This window comes from Styela clava, chromosome 6 (genome assembly GCF_964204865.1).
Source record: "Styela clava chromosome 6, kaStyClav1.hap1.2, whole genome shotgun sequence".
Classification (NCBI taxonomy): Eukaryota; Metazoa; Chordata; class Ascidiacea; order Stolidobranchia; family Styelidae; genus Styela; species Styela clava.
In genome coordinates, this window is record NC_135255.1 from 11674635 (window position 1) to 11700221 (window position 25587).

The 25587-nt window shown below is 34.0% G+C and overlaps 1 protein-coding gene across 1 annotated transcript in view; it reads right to left on the minus strand.

The window, feature by feature from the left end:
- Window positions 1-193: 193 nt before the first annotated feature.
- The window catches only part of LOC120330991 (pleckstrin homology domain-containing family H member 1-like), a 28781-nt gene continuing 3387 nt past the window's right edge, over window positions 194-25587 (minus strand). The window contains exons 4-28 of the mRNA XM_078113722.1: window positions 25287-25370; window positions 24575-24656; window positions 22737-22876; window positions 20903-21572; window positions 19925-20157; window positions 18842-18920; window positions 18714-18772; window positions 18436-18477; window positions 17718-17907; window positions 15038-15264; window positions 14238-14345; window positions 13669-13834; window positions 13000-13190; window positions 11860-12000; window positions 11034-11321; window positions 10281-10529; window positions 9461-9558; window positions 8435-8612; window positions 7805-7963; window positions 6582-6746; window positions 5536-5717; window positions 4044-4167; window positions 2530-2619; window positions 1589-1714; window positions 194-985 (exon numbers count right to left, since the gene is read on the minus strand). Coding sequence (XP_077969848.1) covers window positions 914-985; window positions 1589-1714; window positions 2530-2619; window positions 4044-4167; window positions 5536-5717; window positions 6582-6746; window positions 7805-7963; window positions 8435-8612; window positions 9461-9558; window positions 10281-10529; window positions 11034-11321; window positions 11860-12000; window positions 13000-13190; window positions 13669-13834; window positions 14238-14345; window positions 15038-15264; window positions 17718-17907; window positions 18436-18477; window positions 18714-18772; window positions 18842-18920; window positions 19925-20157; window positions 20903-21572; window positions 22737-22876; window positions 24575-24656; window positions 25287-25370 — 4143 coding nt within the window. The 3' untranslated portion in view covers window positions 194-913. The remainder of the gene's footprint in view (window positions 986-1588; window positions 1715-2529; window positions 2620-4043; window positions 4168-5535; window positions 5718-6581; window positions 6747-7804; window positions 7964-8434; window positions 8613-9460; window positions 9559-10280; window positions 10530-11033; window positions 11322-11859; window positions 12001-12999; window positions 13191-13668; window positions 13835-14237; window positions 14346-15037; window positions 15265-17717; window positions 17908-18435; window positions 18478-18713; window positions 18773-18841; window positions 18921-19924; window positions 20158-20902; window positions 21573-22736; window positions 22877-24574; window positions 24657-25286; window positions 25371-25587) is intronic.

The following is a 25587-nucleotide window of genomic DNA, read 5'->3' on the forward strand; positions in this document are numbered from 1 at the left end:
CAAACGAAAGTGACAGCCATTACAGGCTCTCAGGAACGTAAGTCTTTGGCGCAAGAGCTTTTGCCGGACCAACAGCCATCCTATCACTTTTCCTCTCTACCAGGATAACTGAACAAAACTCTTTCGGAAGCCCCACTAACATTTCCAACTAACAAAGTCTACCACAAAATTATAAACATAGCACAAATTCAATTTTCGATTCTTTTACTTCTTAAATGAAGAGGTAATTCCAAATACCTAATGTTGACGAATAAGAAATAATATAAGGATCAAAAATATTAAGAACCATGCTTCAAGTTGCACCAAGCTGCTAAAACACCAAAATTATAAATGATATCAATAAGTGCATCATAAATAAAATATAGTATACAGTTTAAATGAAAAAAAAATATATGAAATTCAAAAACCACAACATTTGATACTGTGAGTAGGGATTATTCAAAAGATTCCCCTCAGGAAAATTTGAATTCAAATAACCAAAATGGAACTTATTGTTCAAGAAAGTTCCATAGAAATAATCAGTGATTTCATGATGAACAGCATTAATTTCAAAAATCATTATGAATATAAAGATATCACTAATTGCGAGTATTTTGAAACAAGATCTTTTCCTGGTGGCCCTCACACAATAGAAAAGTTATCAAAAACACCAATGATCCCGGTTCTGATATCCTTCCTAAATACTCAGTAATTATTAACAAAGAGTGTAAAGCTCCATATATACGAAATCCAATTCCTTTTTCTTGAGATAAATATCATGCTCCAAGATGAGCATCCTAATGCAGACGGTTTCCATTTATTCCAGCTAGAAGACTCATTTTTATTTCACATCTTCCAATACTACACATGCCTAATAGCTGACGCCCATTTTAGAATGCAATATCAATGATTAATACTAGTTGGCTTAGCAGCATCATGGAATATATCTCTTCTTTGCGGTGAATACTTTCATGTATTCGGTCATCAGATGAACAATCTCAGATGCCTGCAAAGCAACGGATTTTATATTACGATAATTGAAAGCATACATGCCAAAGTGGCAGTATCTGGACAATGATACTGCAACTTTACTTTTACGTTTGTATGGGGCATTCAACGCTTTCACTTCTAAAATGGCAAAGAAAAGAATACAAAGAAAACTACTAAGGACCTACATTCGTCTGGTGTGCTCCGTATAGTCAATTTTGTCACACTCACCAGCTCTTCGAATTAGGGTTCCCGACCCGCCGGTGGGTCGCAAAAAAGCTCAATTTGGGTCACGGTAAAATCTTTTTTGACACTAATTTATAATTCCATCTTTAGTGCAAAAATATACAAGCACACCGGTTTCATTGAAAGTATTTTTTTTTATGATTTCCAGTATTATCAAATTTTATCAATTAATTATTATTAAATTATTATCAAAAATGCGAAAAAATTTAGCCAGGTCAAGTGATGTAAAAGTAATGATGACAGAAGTTTTGAAGACAGATGGACTATAAGTCAATCAAAAGAACTACTAAGACCCTATTTTTTTGGTCAGCCAGTCTTTTTAATTGTTCTTGGTATATCAATCTGAAGTGCAGTAATAATATTAAAACAATCAGACCTTCTCCTTAGACATGGAGTAGAAATGCTTTTCAGGAACACCTTCTTTTTCAACAACAATCATGAATCTGTTGTCACATCCACCATATGTCATGATATTTAGGTACTTGTAAGTGTTTTCAATGGCCTGAATATAGAAAAAAAAAGATGACCAGAAAATATGGACTACCGCATTCCACAGACCATAAGTCGCATGTCAATAAATGCTTAGATTGGGTTTTTATTTATACATAAGGCGCACCGGGCTATAAGACACAATAGGTTATTAAAGAATTAAAGTGCACCTTTTGGGCTGTAAAAAATAGTAAGTCAAAAAAATTGTTTTGTTTCAAAAATCTGACATAAAATTTCGTTTTCATTTTTCAAGACAAGTTTCATATATAACCCAACAAAAAGAAACAAATACAGGCCTACAATATGCATGTTTATATAAGTATAAGAATGATTACTCGCTTCAAATTTAAAACTCATAAGACAGCTTAATATTAATTCACTCAATCAGACCAGTTGTTAGTAAAATAAGAAATGATAATTTGAATCAGGGGTGTGCAACCTTTATTAATACAAGAGGGACAGATACAAATAACTGGGTGAAACTGCGGGCCGCATCTTTTTTAGCATAGGCTACCTATTAGTTGCAGGCACAAAAATTTGGTTATTGATCTTGCGTTGTTTGCACAAGCCAGCTGTTACGGCATTGTAAAGTCATAGGCATAGATAATAAATTGGACTCGGGTATAGGCTTTTCAATGCAAAAAGATTGGAATTACTCGCAGACACCAAATTAAATTAAAAACTCCTTCACGGGTCGCACATCATTCAAAATTGGCACCTCTCCAAGCGCCACACAATTTTTTCCTTGAGGGCCGCATTAGGCCCACGAGCCCCAGCTTGCACACCCCTGATTTAAATCACTGACAATAAAGTGTTCAAAATACAAACCATTGTAACATAGTTCAATTCATTAACACCATGTTCATGTACTGCCAACCATATTGTTGATAATTTATTATGTTTTCTGTTTACTTCAACCTGCGAAAAGAAACAGAAAGATCTTTCAATATATTTCTACACGAGAGATGAAAAAGTATTAAAAATGTATTGTTAAATGTATTAAATTTCAGTAATATCTACATTAAAATTTGATTCAATTTCATCAAATCAAGAATACTGAGACACTTCTCAAATATTTTTTCCTATTTTCTTTTCTGTTTTCAATATCAGATTTCTCATTTCTAACAAAATAACAAAAAAGGCATTATCCATTGATATTTTTTAAAACCAGTTGTTAAAAACAATAGAAAAAGCATCATTTCATGGCTACTACCCAAAAACAGATGATTTTTCTATGCAAAATTAGAATATAGATTTAACCCTTTCCATGCGATTTTTATTTTTTATTAAATAATCGTATTTGCTACGCCGACTTTATGCATTTGTACCCCCACAACTAATCGATCGACTAACGAAAAAGTAATGATCCTCTGCTGCCCACTGACGTCTCGTTGGAAAGCTTATTTAAAGAGCTTGCAATTGGCGATTAAAAATTTTTTTTTTTTCAAAAGGGGTGGTCTGAGTCACAAACCGGATAGAAAAAAGGCATTTTTTTTTCTTGGGTGTTGAAACTTCAAACCGTGATAAAAAATAGAAATATTCGCTAAATCCTTTACTGTTACCGCTTCTTGGTTGGCAAACAATAGCATAATATTGCTGTAGCAATTTCGTTATCTAACTCAAAATACTTTGGTAGATGGAAGGGATAATATGTCTTCTATTACCACCCAAAAAATACCGAAATTTGCATAAATTTCAAAAACACTCCCTCGTTCCGCCGCAAATAAAATTCCCATGGTAAACGAAAGCGAGATTTACCGTCGCTTGGGTTAATCTCGATGAAGACTTCTTATCAACAAACTAAAACCCGGAAAAACTAGACCAACAGTTTGCGACCGATTGCTGTATAAAACAGTGGAGTACATCAACGTACCCGCCGCAATCTAGCGAGTTTTGTCGTGGGTACGTATACGTGCCCACCGCACAAAAAGGGTTAATGCAGGAGTGGGCAATTACTTTTCTGAGTAGACCAGTTACAGATAATAAGACTTGATTACTGGTCCGAACTCCGAAGGCTTAAAATTCAGTATGAAAAACTTTGAATGAAAAATAGTTCATTTACAGCAGGTGTCCAACAGCTAGGGTAACGATCATATAATATTAACAGCACAATGTAACAATCGGGTGTCATTATATTGTGATTTTCATCGACGTTTTTACGACGAAGAAATTTATATACATAAATTCTATAATCGTAATTTCAGCAGATGCAAGTGAGCCAGATCCAGCCAGTGGGCAGTGATTTGCCCACCCCTGACTTGAGGTTATAAATATGAGTTTCATGGAGATGTACATTTTGTGAATTTCTTGCTTCTAAATTCACTGATATAAATTATTATTACCTGAAATAATTTTGCTCCATACAATGTACATTTCCTTGTAGTTGCTAAAATAACTCTGGCACACTCACTGGGTGAAGTGTTTTTCAACATTGTCCATTTTTCACATAATTTTGCCCGAAGTTGTCTATAGAAGCAAATAAAGTAAGTCATAAGCAGTGTTCCCTCTAAGGTGTGCGCGCGCACACAGCTTTCAGAGGCTGCGCACACGCATAGATTTACTGCGCACAGACGTATTTCGATATAATGTAACAAGGTTCTTTTTTCACCCTTTATTTGAATTCAAATAAAACCATCTGTTACAATCAATTTCATTTGCTATTTTCCATGTATGTTCATTGCTATCTACTGATAACACATAGCCTTTACTGAAGCATTTACAATCTATAGAAAAATTGAATAACCAAAATTTTCTTAATAAGCCCACTTATTACCCGGTTAGAACACCAAAATTTCTTCCTTGGTTTTTGCACAAATATTAGTCATTTCCAAAAAAGTGCGCACACACCAAAATTTCTGCGCACACAAACTACAAAAATTAGAGGGAACATTGGTCATAAGTATCGATAAAGAGAAATTGGTTGGGACTGTGTTTAGCAGTGGTCCCCAAAGTTGATTGACAAGGAGCCAAAATTAGAAGCAGAGAGATGTTTGCGGGCTGATAACGGTACCGGTACGTATAATTAGGTTACCGGTTAATCTAATTGTTACGGATATACACATGCTTAAACTGTGATAATGACATAACAATTGGCGGTTATCTGGAACGTAAAAAGGAAAAACATATTAGTATTAAACTATTTCACTTAAGTTCAGCCGGCCATATTGAATCGTTACACGTGCGGTAATTGGCCCGCCGGCCGCGGTCTGGGAACCACTGCTGTAAAGAATTAAACAGTTGAACCGGAAAGTAACTCAAAAACTCAAAGTCTAGGTCAGAGTGAACATGTAAAATGGGATTTAAACAATTGGTGGTAAGACAAGAGCAAGGCATTTTGGGACGCCTATCCTGAGGTTAGAAGTCGTGAGAAATATATTTCTTTCCTTTTAAATATTGATTGAAATCATAATCTGATAAATAGGTCTCAAATCTACTAGAGTCGAATATTGGCTAAAATCACCTAAACTATAATGATAAACTTGATGAATAATCTTAAGCGAACAAGTACTACTACATTTATCAATACTTTTCCACCTAAAATCTGTACGCTTTAAACCTTACTTTAGGTTTCGTTTGTTTTCCCGATTCTATAATCAGTTTTATTTATTTTGTTTTTATCAATTATTTTATCGTCTATTGCTGATTATGGAGTCGAAATAAACTTACCGTACTTACTTAATAATCTTAAGAGACAAATGGAAGTACAAAATATCAAAAAAAATTTTGACGAAAAATAACCATGGATTCTTGGATTCTTTATTACCACATAAGATACACATCCATCTAATTCCTAATAAAGTTAATTTGCTACAGATTATCACTACAAAAGCTTACCTTAGCTGTTGTTTGTTAGCATTATCTATATATCTTCTGGGATAAAATTTCTCCAAGATATCTTTAATGCTGTGATCAGCAGTTCTCATATCTCCTTCGTGCATTTGAGCACATATTGATGATAGTTCAATTGCAAGTTCTCTTGTCACAGGAAAGCGATCTGATGTAATTTCATCTGCAACCTAAAAACATAGCATATTTATATGACTACGGTTTAAATTCATTTTATTTTGTTGATCCATTGTGAAACCTTACAACAGACATAAGCCATCAACAGGGAAAGAACTGCTGTTTTTGGGAGGACTAGGTGGTGGACATTGTATCTGGTTATGACAGGGTAGGGAAATTACTTCTCCGAGTGGGCTAATTACAGGAGGCTCACAACTTAATATGAAAAACTATGGATAAAAAACAATTTATTTACAAAAGCTAGTCAAACATATATAACTATATTACATAATAATAAGGAGCACAATATGATAATCAGGCTCATTATGACGTTATTTTCATCAATATTTTCAATGGAAATTTATATCCAAAAAAAAAAAAAACATAATTCAGCAGACACAGATGGGCCGGATCTGGCACGCAGGTCCTAATTTGCCCACCCCTGGGATATGATTTGTCATATTTATCCTGATGGAGAGGAAAGTCGACGAAAAGATTTAATTATAAGACGATCCATGGCCTCGACCAATTACCAGTCAATGTCAAGTATGAAAATAGTTAGTGATTCAATTAGAATGCATGGACCATAATTGGCCAAGTGACCCACCCTACAATGGCAAGGAGTTCATCAATCCTCTCGAACATAATAGCAAGTGTGATGTGCTAACTAACAAGCTAAGATCTTTCAACTGCAACACCAACAGCGCTAGTTCCAACTCTCTAACAACTGGGTTAACACACCCAAATAGGTATATTGAAAGCCAGTTCATCATTCACACATTTCTAGTCCAAATGAAAATTATTCATGGTAGACAATCATAAAATGTTATGTTATAATAATAGCATTATTGAATCATATTTATTTGTAGAATTTTCACCTGATAAGCAATCAGAATTTTTTCCTTCTCGGTTTCTCCATCTTGGTTTGACGTAAGAAACAAATGTTGACAAAGAGTTACTTTAACCATTCTCGATGAATCAATAACCTTGTTAGAAGTTGTTTCTCGATAAGTACGTTCCCATTCTGATATGATATCACAAATCTGAAATTCAATTTTAGGAAGATCAAATCAGAAAGGGATAATAACTACTGGGCTGGTGATGACAAAATAAGTTATACCATCGCCAATCGCTAACAATGAGGTGACAGTAATGTGGAATCTTTAAATTTTGGATGTTTTTATAACACAGAAGTCGTAATGAGTCGAAAATTTAGACCTTCCTTGGTTGTAATCAAAGTTAAAATCTCTGACGGTAACAAAGTAAGCGTGAAGTTGACTAATCATTCTTAACGAATTAAAAATGGCAGGCATATGCCAAAGTGTTCCTAGTAGGCCCTAGTTTATTTGGAGTTGCGATACCAGGTCGTAATTTCCTCAACCAAGGGCCAGAATAAGGAATTGCTTTCAAGTGGCTGCGTTAGTTCAGATCATTGTCTATACCGATTTGGACATGCAAATGTCCAAATGCAAACTTTGGACATGCAAAAGACTAATACTTCAGTTGCAAATTCTAATGTCAAGTCTGAGGTCAAACATCCCATGCTAAATTTGTGTTTAGAAGGTTTATTTAATTCTTAATTCTTAATTCAATTTCACATCAGCACATATCGCTTCAATTTGATATGATATTATGCATAAATCGCATTCTAATTTAATATCCTCATGTTGTATATACATCTCACTGAAGATGGATAACCACACTCAGACAATGCATGCTTCCGTAACAAATTTGAGTTACGGTATATGTTACAGTTAAATTAGGTCTGTGTCAACCAAATTAGAATTTGTCTTCTCACAATTTGTTCATATCTCAAATTGTCACCCATTTTCCATATATTCAAAGATTGGTGCTCCCGAAGTATGCAAACCAAGATGGCGGACATCGGAACGTAACATGGGTAACAGGTTAGGGTTAGGCGATAATTTTTTTCCGATTTTCCTTATTTCAGTCCTATTATCAGTTCGAAGACTAGCCCAGATCCTCCCGTAGTATTTATACCTAAAATTATGGCCTAACCCTAACCTAGTACACATATTACATTCCGATGTCCGCCATCTTGGTTCGCATACTTCGGGAGCCCCCAAAGATTTCATTTTACCTTTGAATTAGATGAGACAAGATGATTCGTGTTCGAATCATCTAGAGGATCTTCAGTGAAAAGTGCGAAACCAGAAAAAGCAGAACTTCTCAATCCAGCTTGTTGACAAGCACGTTTCGTGAATTCTTCAACTCCAGTTGATGCATCGTAACTAACAACCTATTATACAAGAAAATTTACATATTCATTCCGGGGGAAGGAAAAGCCGTTAAGACGGCTAATCATATGACGAACTACGGCCTCTCGTCCGGTTATCAGTCCATGCCGGGTATGGGATTAGTCAGTCAATTTTTTGTTTCAGACGCATGGACTAGACTGTGGAGAAAGGCCTTAACCGCAGAACTAACCTAAGGCGATAAGGTCTAGAAATCTTCTTGCAAGTTCACATAGTTGAACGTACAAACTCTCGTAGGGTAGTAAAAGCAGGGGTGTACCCAGAGTCTGACCCCCATTTTGGCTGGCTGTTACGACCTAACTTGACAATTAGAAGGTCCAGAAACCCCCTTCAAAAATTCCTGACCACGTCCCTGAGTCAGAGATGCGATGGTAAGTGTATTGCTAATGCTTAGCATGATGCCACAATAACCTGATATGCTAAATTAATAGAATAAGAATGTAAAAAACAGGAACCTCATATTTTCCATTGCAGAAATGAACAGGAATACTGAATGGCAATGAATGTTGATATGGATTTTGCAATAATATAGAAATGGTTTCAGTACGAGATGGTGGAGAAGTGCGACGTCCACAAGTGAGAGCTCGCCCCAAGGCACGATGGCAATATATTGCATATTGTCCTATTTCATCTCTAGAAAAAATTTTAACACAATTAAATTTTGACAGTTTTGGCTACATAATATAACTATATACACAAGATATAAGTAAGTAGAAGTTGTCAAAAATACAAATTTATTTTTATTTTTTTCAAAGTTCAGAAAGTAAATTTTTTTTAAAAAATTCTTAAAACTTGACAATAAATAATATCATTTTGCAGTGATATTAAATAAAACTGAGTACCTGGAGCAAAATAGACTATGATGTCTTTCCTTGTGATACAAGTTTTACAAAGTTTTAATACTAATTTACTTTCTGCAATATCATATGGCACAACTAGTAGTAGATCAGGGGTGCAGAACTCAAGTAAGAATAAGTACTAAACTTTTCAAAATAATCTTGTCACATGCCATGCCACGTTTAAATAACTGTTGGTATTGTAAACGAACTACCGTAAAACACATAACAACACGTTTAATAATAAACATAATAGCTGATAACAGGGCTATGTGCTAGCAATGCATAAACATGAGTAGGTTCATTTTGATATATACGTTATTAGGATTTATTATAAATACAAGAATTACTATTACCAAACCGTTCGTGTGCCACATTAAAACTCATAGTGTGTCAGACTGGGCATGTGTGCCGTGTGTTGTGTGCCACAGCATTAGACCTAATTATATTGGTATCACAGATTGAATACCTGGAATTTAAACATAAATTATATCACTGGGCTAGAGTAAGTCAGAATGAGAAAATTCCAGTACTTTCAAAAGTGGTAGCCCCTTACGTATCGAGAAATGTTTGTCCACAGCATTTTTGAGGTGAAAAAGGGATAAAAAAAATATATAAAAAATAAAGAAAATACATGAATCGTACTTATCATCAGCATGCCTTTGAAGATGAGCTTTCAGGAACCACAACAGTCTATGGTGTGGTAGGAAGAGTGGAACAATTAATGCAAGCAATTTCCAAACCTGAAAATAAAATTTAAAACTGAAAAATGTGTGAGATATTGCACATTTAATAATTGAATCATCTCCGGCATCAACCTCAATACAACCATGCAAAAGTGAAACAATGAACTGACATAAGTTTTACACTAATCATAGTCAATCATTGAACCACAATACCAGTCTCCAACCCACACTACTTTTATTACATATACAATGAAACAATTTGATATAAGTTAGAATAGCCCAGTATTATTAATAGGGATAGGCAATTGAAGCCCTAACTATTTTTATTGTTATTTAAATAGTGAGAAACCCCCGCCACCTTGATGGGCTAAAATTAAAAAAAAAAAGCAAAATTGTGTAAATGCATTACTTAGTATTTCAGTTTTTGTGCTCCAAGTTAAAAAGTGAATCTGAAGGCATTTTTTCTGCTTATTTATATGTTTCAGAGACACAGGAAAGAAGCATTACCAAGGGGGATATCTCAACATCTGGAAAGGGAAATATCCTATGGATCCATAACTAGGGTGATTCCAAAGAACAATTAAGTCCTGGCCATAGTAATGTGTGACATGAATATTTATTATAAAAACTGTCAAAACTTTGGATCAAATATACGGCCTCATAGGACTCGAGTAAAATATTACGGTAAGTCTATGTGACGAAAACTAGAAAAGTGTTTTTTTCATAGCAACCCAACAATTTAGCAAAACAGTTTGTTTCAAAAAAACAGTAATGTTCACCTGCAGTACGGCTGTTTCATCATCCGTTACAGTTGATGTTTTTATCTTTGTCATGTTATTATGCTTCGGACTAAATGACGAAGAATTTTGTTTTGCTATTTTTCCATTGCACTGTTTAATGAGTTGTGAGTAGATTTCTCCTTGTAATTGTTGATGTGTGAGACAAGTAGAAGCAGTACGTTGAGCTAACGTTACATGATAATCAACAGAAGCAGAATCTAATTCTATGTTCATAAAAAGTTGACATATCTGCAGAATGAAGAGAAAATTGTGTAAAAAAAGTGTGCCAATATTGATAAGAAATTTCCATGGGAAAACAAGGCATAACAGGGCATGTTTTATATATATATATACAAATTTTTTGAAATTCTGATTATTTAAAAAAATTTTCTATTTGTTTAAAATAAAAAGGCTCAATAATATTTTCGAAAACTATAAAATTAATAAGATGAAAAGCATATTTTTTTCTACTACTTATACTTCTAACTAGTTCCAAATTTTTCATTGTGTCTTACACCTCAATTTATAATCTTGCATTAACTGGCAACCATATAGACACCAGATGGACAGCTACTTAACCATGTTAACGCTTACGAAGTAATTTTTGGAATATCTGAAAATTATCTGAATTAAATATAGGGACATATATACGATCCCATTTGAATACATTCTCCTATAGACAAACATCATTAAGAAGGTATCATAGTTTAATTACATGTAACAAACAAAATTTTTATATCGTTTTCAATATACCTTAATCATCTTTACAGCTTCGGTGTGTAACGCTTCGGAAGTTAGAGTGGTTAAAGGTTGTGCCGGCGCATCTCTATTAAATGATAGAATTTGATTCCGCCAGAGTGGACTTGCGGCCGCTACCGGTATAGAATCCTCTTTGTTATCAGCAGTACACATTGCAACATACATCATTCTTGTAACTAGACGTTCATATTGTGTGCCTATACTTGATTCAGTTGTATGTGTCCCACTCAATGACAAAGATAAACTGCCACTTGCAATCGTTAGCCAGTAGAGCCATGCATCCTAAAATGGTAAAGATAAGTATCAAAAGTTGACTACGAAACCTGGCTACAAGAATGAGTTAAGACATTTCTAACTGAATTATTCTACAAGATTACTCAGAATCTAATAACTTTTGACTGCTATTCATACCCTTCTGCTACCCTATGCAAGTTCTCAGATTTGAATCCTGCAGGAGTTAAATATGTGCGAGGGGATTGCTGGACTGGATCAAGTGAGCGTTGAGGAGTTACGGTTCCTCTACCAGGTATCTGAAACAAAAAACCGACTAACTAACCCCATGCCCGACATGGACTGGTAACCGGACGAAATGCCTCAGTGTTCCATTTGATCAGGACATCTTATAGTCTATCCTGTCCTCCGGATATAAACTTTTCTATAATTGTCAATTCGTTCTTTTCTATAAGCTCAAAAGGTGAAAAAAATGAAATAACTAAACTTTATACTATACATACGATAAGCCTTAGTTCCGAGAATTAACGTGTAGAATTTGAGAAATTTTGCAAAAAAAAACATGCTTTTTGCAAACAATTAATATTACCTTTTCCATTTTAGTTGTGTATGTCAAATATACATCTGCTCTTTGCTGCCTTCTAGAGGTTGGAAATTTTACACAAACAGAATTTTCATCATCCAAAGGTTCAATTGCACAATCTTTTAATCCCATTCTCCCAACGAATTCCTATACAATAAAATTACCTCCATCAATACTCTCATGTCAGGAATATTTGAATATCCACATCTCTATGTTTAATAATATTATACGATACAGTGCTAAGAATCCTGCGTGGATTCGCAGGTTCGAATACCAAACCAGAAATTATGTGTGTGGTTTGCCGGACTCTGAGGTCTTTGAGTGGTTCAAACAATAATAAGCAAGCCTATGATTACCCTGAGTGGGTTCGTAAGTTCGAATCATGGGCATGAGGATTGCTGAATTTCTCAAAAGACGTGGGGAGCCATCAACCATCAACTTTGACTGGCAGCCAGGAAAGCGTCGGTGGCTATCGATATGATCGAATCGTCTTACCAGCTTTTAGTTCTTATGGAATGAAAAAGGTCCTTTGAAATTCGTTATCCAATGAAATTTACATTAGGCTGAAATTTGGGGGTATTATTTTGTAACGACCTAAGGCACTTTCTTGGTCAAAGTTACAATTACTGTATATATATGAATTGCTTTGCTAATTCTTGTTGTTAGTCTAATTAGGGTTGTTTTCGCTGTGAAAGAATCGCATTTCTTTGCTACTACTGGGCCAATAAAATATGTTAAATTTAAAAAAGATAGAATTCACAGCGTTCCAGAAGTACGTGTATCAATATGGAGGTGACTAATTTTGTTCGCCTACCGGTACTTTACATCAAGTTGTGTAAAAGGATGGACAGGGTGGATATTCACTTGGCTAACACAGACAGACAGTCCACGAACTCATATTGGAAATAAACTAAGGAAAATTGGAATAAAATTATGGCCTAACCCTAACCTGGTACACATACACGGGAGAACCAAATTCACTAGAAGGCTATAACTTTGTATTTTTGAATTTCTACCGTGGCACAATATTTCATCAAATTTTTGCTAAATGATTTCAATTAACAGGAACACTTTTTTGATCTTTGACTCTCATGACCACATTGCTCTCTTGTTTCATAAGACATAACTATTTAGGTAGTACTGTACCTTTTCTTCATCATCATTGTAAAAATACAATGATGAACTTCCGAGACAAGTCCATAATTTCCTATGTTTTCCATCTTTCGATGAACGTTCCAACCATCCTTTTAACTTAATTTTATTTTCAGTTATACTTCTATACCTTCCTGCTTTTCTTAAACCAAGGGTACGTGGACGATTCAGTGAAATGTTGAGTGCTGAGGACAATAACAGAAAAAAATTATGAAGAAATAATCAATGCATGAATATATAAGAACAAAATTGTGCAAACGTTTTCCATCGCGACCCACTTGGCATACGCAAATTTGGGTGCTCCTGAAGTATGCGCACCAAGATGTCGCATAACCTGAATATTAACCTGGTACACAACCTGAGTTCAGGTTGTGAGCCATCTTGGTGCGCATCCTTCAGGATGTCCCAAATTTGTTCACAACTCTCAGGAACTTAATAGGACCAATGTGCTTGCATATTTTTGCACCAAAATTTTTTACACATAAAAGTGGAGGCTTTCACACAGAAGGAGGGAAGAAGAATAAGTATGGCAGGTTCTGACAATATTGTCAAAGCCTTTTCACGACCCACCAGGCATAATTTACCTTTTTGAGCATGAATTCAAGTTTAGTTGAATGGTAGAAATAAATTTTAAAATTTACACTTTATTCCGTTATTACCTACCTCTAAGCCAATCTTCAGCAGCATAGTATGTATCAGCACTTATATAGATAACTTTCTTTTCATTTGATATTTCGAATATAGGATGACAATCATCTCCAGATTCTATTTTGAATGATGTTTCATTATTCAATAAAATTTCACCAAGCGGTTTTCTTGTTACATCATTCTGGAAAAGTAAAATTCGTGGAATAACAAGCAATGCTCAAATATATGGTCACGAAAGTGAAGACAAAATTTTTTACCAGCAATTCCCCAAAAATAATATTCTTAACAAAGTTGGAACTGTGGTCAAAGCTACTGTATTTTACCTATGGGTAGTAGAAGCCATTTTAAAATTTCCAAGTGAAAATTGCCCTTTTTTATCAAGTCCTGTGTAACTTATTCTTTATAAACTCAATCTCAAAATAGAATATATACCAAGATTTGGATATTTTTTCAGAAAGCGTTCAAAAAAGCGAATTATTTTTTGAATTTGGTAAATCCCTGAGTAGAGTACTTCTTCCTAAATCTACAATTTATGAACATATTCTTGATTAGCGGATATAATGTAATACTGAAAATACACTCACAGGAGAAAAATAATACTGCAATTTTCCGGGTTTCAGAACAAACCATCTCTTCTGCCAAGTCCTCGAACAACCACTAAGTTTGGACAAAAATCCACATTTGTCCTGTACCTGAAGTAAGTATATTATGTAAGTAATCTCGCAGACTAGATAGTATATTCCAGCTTGATAATGAAGATCGCACTTTTCATTACATGTTATCATGCCTTCCCTACGTAAATGGCTACGGATAAGTGATGATTCATGCATAAAAGGAAAATATTTTTTTAAAGAACCAGAACCCCAAGAGTGAGATTTTTTTGGATTTACATATTTATCCATGTGGAGAGAAAAGCTGATAAGATGGCTTAATCATATGGCGAACTACAGCCTCTTGTCCGGTTACCATTTTATGTCGAGTATGAGATTGAATAGCCAGGTATTTGTTTCACAAGAATGGGCTAGATGTTGGAGGGAAGATGTCGGATCAGACCAGCAGTTACGTGAACCACCTCACGGTGGCAAGGCGTCCGTCCAGCAATCTTCTCGCATACATCTTTCCAACACAGAATTCAAACCTGCACACCCATGCAGGTTGATCAGAAGTGTGGTGGCAAGCGTATTTCTAACGCTTAGCACTAATCGTCACACCGAAATTTTTAGAGGGTAGGGTATTTGAAAACTCTTACAGCATATAATTTTAACATGACAAAAAGTGCTTGTTTTCATAAATGAATCAACTTCACATGTGCATATGAACAAATAAGAACTCAGTAACAAACCAAATTTTCAACAGTAACAAACAGTAAAAAACAAAAACCTACCAACGAAGGTTGCTGTAAATTAGCAGGAGATAATAAAGGCGAAGTTCCATTTTCTGGACTAGTGCTACAACTACTATTCACTCGACTGCTGGCTGCTGCAGGTGCCCCAGTTCTACCAGTTTTATATAGTTTATGTTCAGGCTCAGAACTGTCACTGCATAGAGAAATTGCATCTGGTGGAATCGAATAATCACCTTCGGAACTTGTGATGGAATGAGCAGAGTTAGCTGTAACAGAAATGAAATATAAAAACAGTCTATATGAGAATTCAGTGCCAAATTTAGAATAAAGTCACCTCCACTCACTCACAGTCACAAGTGATGATGACTCATTTCTGAGCATGAGCAAAGTTACGGGCAGTCATCGAAATGTCAAGGGCCGCTGAATCCATATTAAATTATGGAGGTGCACACAGTGTTTCCCAGAAAATTGGGCCTAGTCGGAATTTTAGATATGATTTTCATATGATCCCTCCCCTTAAACTAAGACCTAACAAATTTTTATAAACAAAAACATGTAAATGATAAATGAATGAATATCGGTTTTCATATTTTGTATATTTGAAAATTTCAAATGTATCTACTTATACCTCATTCTCTATTTGTAATTCTATTTTTGATAAATGAAAATAAAAGACATCCCCCAAACATAAGCCCTAGTGTTATTTTTTCGAAAGTAAAATGAAAATAAAACCCTGTCTTATTTTTGAGGAAACACAGTAATACATGGTAACTGGCACAAGAGCTGAAATCAGCTGTGTGGTAGAGGTAATGGATTCCAAAATCAAAATTTTTGAAAAAAAAAAAATTTCTGGATTGAATAGTATAGATGACACATTCAGAGTTCATAGTAAATATCACCAATATCCATACATATTTTTATAAGGAAATATATCTATCGAAGATGGACGGACAATTTTTAAGATTGAACAACCATTACGTGAATGAATAGCAAATGCAGTCAATTATTTACGCTAGCCAGTTATCACATAAACAATGTTCTAGATACGTAAGCATAAAGGTCAACAAGTTATTGGTAAAGCCGTAACAATAACAAATATACACAAAAGTAAAGATTTCACTTCTAAGCCTATGATTGGCAATTACAATGAATGTTTAAATCTACTGACAGTTTTGTTTACAGATATATTAAAGACCAGCGTTCTCAACGAGTCGGCTGAAAATTTTCTTGAGTCGCCTGCTTTTTTCAATAAAAACCTAAAAGTTACTAATTTTATTGTATAGTAAATTTTATTGTATATTTTATATTTAGTATTGTGTTGCTCAATAGTAATTGCAGGTGTGGTAAGCATCACTGCGTACAAGCTTAACAGCATTTATTTTGCTTACCGGTAAGTAAGTAAAGTTGATTTTAAAAACTCGATGATGGCAAACATGCACAGTTTTCTCACTTTAAAGTGATTTTTGGGGAAATGATCTCATATAAAAATGATTGTGTTACATTATCTATTCATTTTGGTGACAAAAATACTACACGTTTGGTCTTCGAGCATATCCTTGGGTCACAAGATATCACAAAATCTATTTTTATTTTTAAATTTGGGTCATTTGAAAAAAAGGGCGGCTATTATAGACATGGATGTACAAAAATGATTCCTAAATTTCGGATTTAGGAGTAATTTGAAAATTATTATGAGTTGCAATGAGGCCTTTTTTAATTTCTGAAAGCTATAAATAATAGAAACTAATTGAATATAAATTTTCTTGCATGAGCTGCTTCGTTGAATTTATAATTTATTTGATATTCTGTATTCGAAAATAATATTTCAGAATGTATTTGAAGTCGTACAAGTACAATCAATAGGAAAATTCAGCAAAAAATTGACTATTCTCGAATTTTGCACAGAAAAAATTTAAAATTTGTCTCTAAAAAAATATGGGTATGGGAAAGTGAAGAGGTATGTTTGTCTGTATTAGCCAAGTGAACCTGCCCATAGGTTTCAGTCCCTTTACACACCTTGATGTAAAATAGGCGAACAAAATTAGTTACCTCCATATACACACTACACACACTTTTGGAGCGTCGGTATATCTATAATTTTTATGTAATCAATTCAATTTTGTGTATATTAGGAATTCATATTTGAAAAATGTCATAAAATATTCATAATTGCAATTTACTTTGCAACTTTTGATGACTGACAACAAAAACTTGGTAACCAAAATTGTGTCTCTTATTTGCAAAATCCCAGTCATTATACGCCAGTGGCCAACAAACAGTGGCCCATGGGCCAAATGAAGCTCACAAACAAATTTTTTGTGGCACTCGAACGACTTTTAATGCAAATAACAAAACCTACTCATAAACTTATTATTATCTGTATACGGATATTTGTCGCAATAATGGCTGTTGTATGGCATGTATTTTGCAGTTTTACCCAAATGTGCCTCCTGTTAGTTGTAATTAAAACAGAAATAGAAATCGCACATGCGTCATAATTTGAAGTTTAATGTACTGATTGTATCTAGGCGGTATGTAATGTGGCTCACACGCTACTGGAAATGTGTATAATATTATATGGCCCAGTAGTACACGCAGTTTGCCGACCATTGTTCTATACTATGAAATAGTAGATCCTTATCTAACAGTTGTTACATGAGCAGAGCCCAGTTCTTAGCGAAAAGCGTATAAAAAATATTTAGTATATTATATTTCCCACCTCTTTTGATGGCTCTAGATTGGCCTGGACTTCCGTTTCTTCTCAATGGAAGAGTGTATGAATACTGAACATTTCCTGAAGATGACATATTCTTCAAATGACTGAGTTCAGAAGCAACAGATGAAGAAAACTCATCATCAGATGAATCTGTTGCCTCTGTGAAAGCATTTCTCCGAAGTAATAGAATTTTCTGGAATACAAATGTAATGCCATGTAGTAGAAATAATAATAAAAATTTAAATTAAGGACATTCTAAAATCTAAAGAAGAATCTTTTTAAAAATAATCTTTGTGAACTTCCTTAAAAGCAATGATTCTAATACAAAAATGTAGTTTTTAAAAAAAAATTTTTATTCTCGAATATCTCATATTTCTGTCATTTAGCCTACATGGAAATTATATTCCCGATTATCGAATAATCACATAAATCTCTTTAATATTCAATTTTGGATTAATATGAAAATCGTTTGTAGATATCTCAATCTGATACATACATTAGAATGGTAACTTCCTCTAATCCTAAGGGATTCAAGAGTTTTACTGCACACTAACACAAATATATTTTTTTTTAATGTTTCATCTGACCAAAGTCAGACTTCTTCAGGCATACATTCATCAAACTGCACAAAAGCATAGAAGACGGATAGGTAGCTAGGTTGGCAATAGCATATTCTAACATACAAAAAATTCAGATATCGAAAAAAGTAATTGCAACTTACGCCGAATACTTTGGTGTACACTGGCACATCAGGTTCCAATTTCTGAAAGTAAGATAAAAATAATAGCGAATTAGGTATTTAGTTCGTTTTTAGGGAAAAAAATAAGTAAAACTACCATCCTACATCTGGGATTTAAATTTTAAACTGTTTATAACATATTCTCATTATATGTGTGTAAATGGATTTGAAAACATTTAGTAAAGTTCGAACTATTTTGGTAACAAATTATGGTTGCCTATGAAGTGATAATCTGCGATTTAATTATCTTTTATTATTACCTTGTATAATGCACTTGTTTTTTCCTTTGTTGAATGGTAGCAGACCGAAATCTGTGAAGCTAAAAAGGCAGTGAATTATTACTACAAAGTATTGAAGTTTTTATTAAAATTGATTACTCATCACTTACCTCTAGAAATATAATTTCGAGCAACCTCACTGGCACGAAGCTGGAATCCAGTTTTTGTCAAATTGTAAATTTTTGTTTCCTAAAAATAATAGTAAACTTTGAATGTGACATGGAAAAATGGTATAAAACTATTGATTCTCAAACTTTTATTACCAGTGGCCTGCTTCCAGAGACTCTAAACCAGTGTTTCCCAACCTTTTTTGGTCGCGGACTATTATCTCACCCGCGAAAACCTTTGCGGACTCAAAGTGCGTTTATTGCAACCTGTGCGAAGAAGCAATAAAATCAAATACAACAGAATTGTAACGAATTTTAAAATCGGAAATTTGACGCAATTACGCGTTCGTTAAAAAGAGCCGACTTTTTCAGTGTATAATTGGCTTTCTGTCGCACAATATTCAATCCAAGTCTTAATTTGATGGTGTTCATGGTAACTCGCGGTTGCGTCGACTTACGTCAAGGTGGAAGCATTTTTTCTTTAAAATGCCAATCGGCAATCTGTGAACATAATAATGTGAGACTATATTGCCCGATTATATTTAATTTTGTTACATATTTTTGCGATCTTGCAAATTTGTTATCGTCGTTAGAAAAATCTCACTATCTGTTATAAATTTCCAGAAAGTACAACTTGATTCAGTACTTAATAAAAATATATTTAAAATATATTAGTAAATGAAAAATGAATATTCATCGCCTTGCTTTATTATTAATTTAATTGTGATCGTTTTAATATGCGATTGTGTTGGCGAAATAAAAGCAATACTACTCAGAAAATATCATGACAATCCGTGGACACAAAAATGCGTATAAAGGGACCGATTATATTTTGTTTTGATTCCTATTTTTGTGAATTCCACAAATCTGAGCTGTTCGTGCAACACTTACCACTACCAGTACTGTACTGGTACCGGACTCATTTGAGACCGCGGACTCGGGTTGGGAAACACTGCTCTAACCACTTGTTGCGCCAGACTATCAGAGCTGTGGCGAACATATTCCTAATGCTTAGCATGATGTGCCACCGCCTAGAGTTTGTCAAAAACACAATTATTTCTTTTATTGTTAGAACTAGTATTATACCCATGTTGGAACTTGATGTAGTGGTGGTGTAGGAGGCCTCTTCCTTGTCGTTCTCATGGACTGCGATCTTTTTGTACGAGGAAGCACAGCAGCTAGCATAGGAGAAGGAAGTGATGTAGAAAAATATCCAGATGCCGGGGCACTGTTGTTTTCAGTAATTTCCATTTTTTCTGATTTGTTTGATAAATTTTCTTCTTCTACTTCCTGGAGTGAATCGTCAAGTCCCGATTGTCCTGTAAATGGATAGGAATCCATATTTATCATGGGAAGAGAAAAGAAAACAAGATGGCTCAATCATGTGACGAATAAGACTTTCATCCGCCTACCAGTCTATGTGGAAAATGGGATAAGTTAACCAGTAATTTGTTTCAAATGCATGGTCTCGATGGAGAGGGAAGCTGTAGCTGTAGCCATACCCACACTATGGGCCAAAGCCCGAAGCATCTAGAAAACCTCTAGCACAGTGATTTTCAACCATGGTTCCGCAGCACCCTAGGGTTCTGAAGATACAGAGCGGGGGTTCCAAGAGTTCAAATTCAAAGATATAATCGAATACCTATTCACCAATATTATTAAACTTGCTACACTTCAAAGATCATTTTGTTTTCCGATATTAGACTTTTATATAAATACAAGTATCTAAATTGTGATTTTTTTGCATTTTTGCATAAGACAAATAAACTATAGGTTTCCTCGAGCCTCTGGAATATTTCAATTGGGCTCCACTACACCAAAAAGTTGAAAACCGCTGCTTTAGCATATAGCCTGATTTGAACCAGCAACACTCTGCAGATGGCCAAACGGCAATCAGCTTTGTGAGCACAAATGCATTTCAAATGCCCAGTGCTGAAAATTTAGTCTTTGAATTCTAAGATTTTAAATGTATTATTTTTATAGAACTGTTCCAGTTTTCAGTAGAATCATATTATGTCATAGTGAAAAACCAAAGTATAATCTTTCAAATTTTCATTAACCAACCTGAAGATTTTGACTTCACAAATTCCTTTGTTATTAAATCAGGCATTGGAGTCGATACGTGCTTTGAGCTGTTTTTCGTACTACTTCTCGACACATGTGATTTGCTTTCTTTTTTTCCAGCACTTTGCGTTCGTCTCAGCCCTCTTGTGGGAGACGAATGTTGATGAGAATCAGTGAATCCCCGAAATTTTCTTGTTATACTTCCAAAAGTTTCGATCAACGAACTATGATGAGGAGTTGAAGATTGATCTTTTTTATTAACAGAACGAGTCTTCGGAAGCGTTGCCGACTTCTTTTTACTCTTTTTATTATCTACAACCCATTTTGGACTTAGTATTGGATCGTTGGGTACTCGATGATCTAACACAATATCAACCGTTATTTCTGAAGACTTGTGACCAGTCCGTTTACCGCCCCCGTGCCTCGATTTTAAGTCTTTTTTATTTTCAGAATCAATCGATATGTGGCTGATTGTTTCTGAAGTGCTTGCGCTTGAACTATCATGCGCCCATGAATTATCTTCTGAAAGATGTGGAAGAACTTGCGGAGTATTTGTTGGACTAACTTCTCGATGGTGATTGTTGTTGTTGTGTTTAGTATGTGAAGGCGATTTATTCTGTTCGTTTTTATCCTTGTGTGGGGGTACGGGGGGTGGAGAGGAAGATATATCCTGGTAAAAAATTAGCTTTTGTCAAGTTTTTTTCGCCAAGTTTGCTCTATGTAAGTTATTCGCACCCAGGCAAAAGTAAAGGAAACTCATCTTTGAGCAAAATTATGGGTGACAACTAAAATTCAAAAAGCTCCAAACCATACAGAATTATATGATAGTACATTACACACTAATAATAGCCAATTTGGGATTTGTAATTAAAAAAAATTTAGGATGCCACTACAAAATTTATGATTACAATTCAAATTTGGTTAGCTCTGTAAATGCTGTGCAAAGTTTTCTTAAGCTTGCTATTTAATTCCTAAATAATAAGTTTCAAAATAAATGAAGAGTGTCATTGTTGCAATGATTTTAAGAAGTTCACTCCAAAAAATAAGGTTATCTGCCAACTAGACAATATCGCCGGGTGAGAACAGAACAGGCCTAAGTCACAATTTTGAGTTTTGAGAAAAACGCAAAAAACAATTTGGAATCTTTTTATTTTTGAATTTCTAGATATTCACACTTAGTAAAGACCTGAGCTCTGGTTATTTTAATGTGGATGTGAATATCTTTGTAATCCATATTTTTTGGCACTTCAGCTTCAATTCCTTCCTGCTTTTTTAACCCCATAATGGACTTTGGCCCATTCTGTTCTCAACTTCTGAATTTTTTTGTATGGGATGCAAGGTAAAACAAGGTGACATAGGCCTAAGTTGCACTGAAGAAATTTTTAGGGATGTAAGTTTCGGACATTTCATTCATGATGTTCATTACCATCATATTGGAACTTGGGACTAGCTTTTTTCAGTATTTTAGAGTTTTGAGCCATGCTCTACAAGGTGGTGGTCTTGAAATTCTGAATTTCATAATATTAAAAATTTTAGCTGGACTTAGGCCCATTCTGTTCTTAACTTTTACAGTCCTAAGTCCAGCTAAAATTTTTATTATTGAGAAATTCAGGATTTCAAGACCACCACCTTGTAGAGCATGGCTCAAAACCCCAAAATATTGAAAAAAAGTGAATTTTGCAAAAATGTGACTTAGGCCCCTTCTGTTCTCATCCGGCGATATAGTACATCAGATTTTCATTTCCAAATCATCCGATTACTAACTATTTTGCTTAATCTAAGAATGCATACATAATGTTCAACAAGTTTCGTGAGAGCAATACTACCTACATACCATGGTATGTGAGCTGGGTAACGGTGAAGTACTTGTCATGGAAGAATCGATGGATATATCATCAGACGTTATTGTTTCATGTTTCTTATGATTCGGTGAAAATCCAGTTTGTTTCAAATTTTCATTTTCAGCAGTAAGATCTAGATTCGAAACAGAAATGAATGAAAAAAATTGTTTTTGGGTGCTTTGAAAGAGTATTGTGACTTTATAAAGTTGAGTAATAAACACATAATAACCTGCTAAATGAGAACCAATAAATTATCAAAGTGAATGTATACATCTAAAAACTATACAGTAATAAATCGTTTCAAAATAATTAATATTCTTTTTATATATTGATGATTAACAAATATTTTTATTTGAAGATTAGCCATTTACTTGTAGGAAGGGTGTGATGGGTGCAATTACAATGACATTGGCATCGTCGATTAAAAATTCAAATCCGATGCCCACCACCTCACCCAGGGGGTGATAAATTGGGTAAACACTAATAACCTAGAAGATTCCGGTTCTTTCAAAATGTAATTGGCTTACATTACATATCAATGATTGCTTGTGTCTTGCTCAGAGCAAGTGAAAGAAAATGAAATATGTTAAAAACCATTATAATCAATTTTTTCTCAGCTTTTGTGATTAAAAAAATCCATCTCTTGATTAAATATTGATTTTATCAATTTCTGTCTCATTCATTTAGAACATACACCTGTATACTCAATAACACATATTCATAATTCATTTTGAATAGAAAAGACGTTCTGTTCGGTCATCTCAGGATAGACAATACCAGACAGCTATATGCATAATGAATGAAATATACCCCAGAGGAATATGCAAAAAGCCTTCAATCATAATGGCATCATAATCTAATTTTGGGAATGACATATTACTTAGAGCCTGTACTTGTGTCAAGAAGTTCCTCGAGCACAAGTGTATCTAGAACGTTTCTCATTAAATATTTATTATTTTACTTGCTACCGTGCCAAGACCTTTGTGAGAGAACTGAGACAATAAGAGTTTGAAGCTTTTCAAGTATCAAAAAACATATGAAGACTTCAATTCCATTAACTAGAATGTATTTAGATCGTTGGCCCCCAACTTTGAAAACCTTTTGATTTCCCAAAATTTGTGACCCCTTTAAATAAAACCTCTTAATACTGTTATATAAAACTGGACTTTATTAAAATTATTACAAAAAATGCTCTAATTGCTCTATGAAGCAATAAAAATTACATATGAAGACTGGTCACTTCAAGCACTTGAATAAACATGTTTATGCACATGAGCATGAAATCTTTTGTTACTCTGTGAGATTTTTTCGTTAGATTTGTCATCTTTTGCAAGATGGACATGGGCCACAATAGTACCGTGGTTTTAATTTGCCATTTTGTTTTCAAAATCAAATAATGCATTCGAAAAGACGTAAAAAAATCTTTCGATGGGCCCATGAGGGGACACACACACGTCAGAACCACTGATTCAGATAATTATCTTCCATCTTTTTTTATTTAAGACGAGTATGGAAAATGATGAAAATTCATACAGCATACTCATATGTTTGGACATCGCCTTTAATCTAGCTTGTTCAATATTAATTCAATATAACCAGATAAACTGGCAAAATAACTACTTTCTTATTTCTCACAATTTTCAAAATTTCATTAATTATGTCATTTTGTGACAGAAATATGTTCTGAATTCACCTTGATAAGTTACTAATAATTAAAATACCACCATTATGATGAATATTCTATATCAATTCCACCATATATTCGAAAATGATAAATTTGTTACATTATTATAAACAGTTTGAGCTATTCCATTCCTTCCAATTAACATACCTTGAACTCGAATCTTCATTTCATATAAAGATATTGCTGCTCTTCTATTTGCCTCAAATAATTGTTTCTTTTGATCTTCAACCTGTTGACAACACAGCATTATTGTTTTAAATATATTGCGACGGATACAAATAAATCTTCAAATAGCGATAAATAATTTTTATAAAATTTATAAAACTAGATAGGGTAATTCAAAAAATGGTTGCCCAGTGAAAAATAGTGTTGAACTTTCCCAAAGCGACAAAAATTTAATGTTTCATTTTACAAGTGACAGTAGTGGAAAGAATGATAAAAACACATTTAAAGTACAAGAATACCGAGTTATTGTTCAATAACTAACAATATTGTGTAGAAATACTATAAATATAATCAAGGCACTGTCATGGGTCGATGATTTTTCATTCTCTATACAGTCTATACATAGGCATTATTTTCGTATACTGAATGCCAAAACGAGGATGAATAAAATTGTCCATATCCTATGTTACATTTTATTTTCCATATGGTTTATTTCATTTAAATTTTATCGCAAATAAACACAAAACAATAAGTGTTAAAATACACTGTAGCTCAAATCATAACAGCTAAGAACAGTATTTGTTCAAATGAAAAATAATATTTATTCTTGAAAAGAAGTTTTTCCTGATTACACTTATTTCTAATCTTGAAGAAACCAGTATTTGGTTGTTAAATATATTAATAAAATATTTACTTCTTCTAATTTTGCTGAAATCCATCCTTTCAGTTTGATTATTTTTTGATGTACAAGTGACTGTTCTTCATTTCTTTGTTCGATCTGATAACAAAATAAGAAATTTATTTTCAAATTCACCATGGTACATAGAAATTACAATACACACGACAAAAAGTTAGAAGTATCCAAAACTTGAGACATAAAAGTACTACATGGGTGAAAGAAATAAAGATGAGATATTTTTTAATATAGCTTTTAACGAAAGGATGGCCAAAACAAAATAATTCAGTACTCCGAATACATTCTTGAATGATTTTTT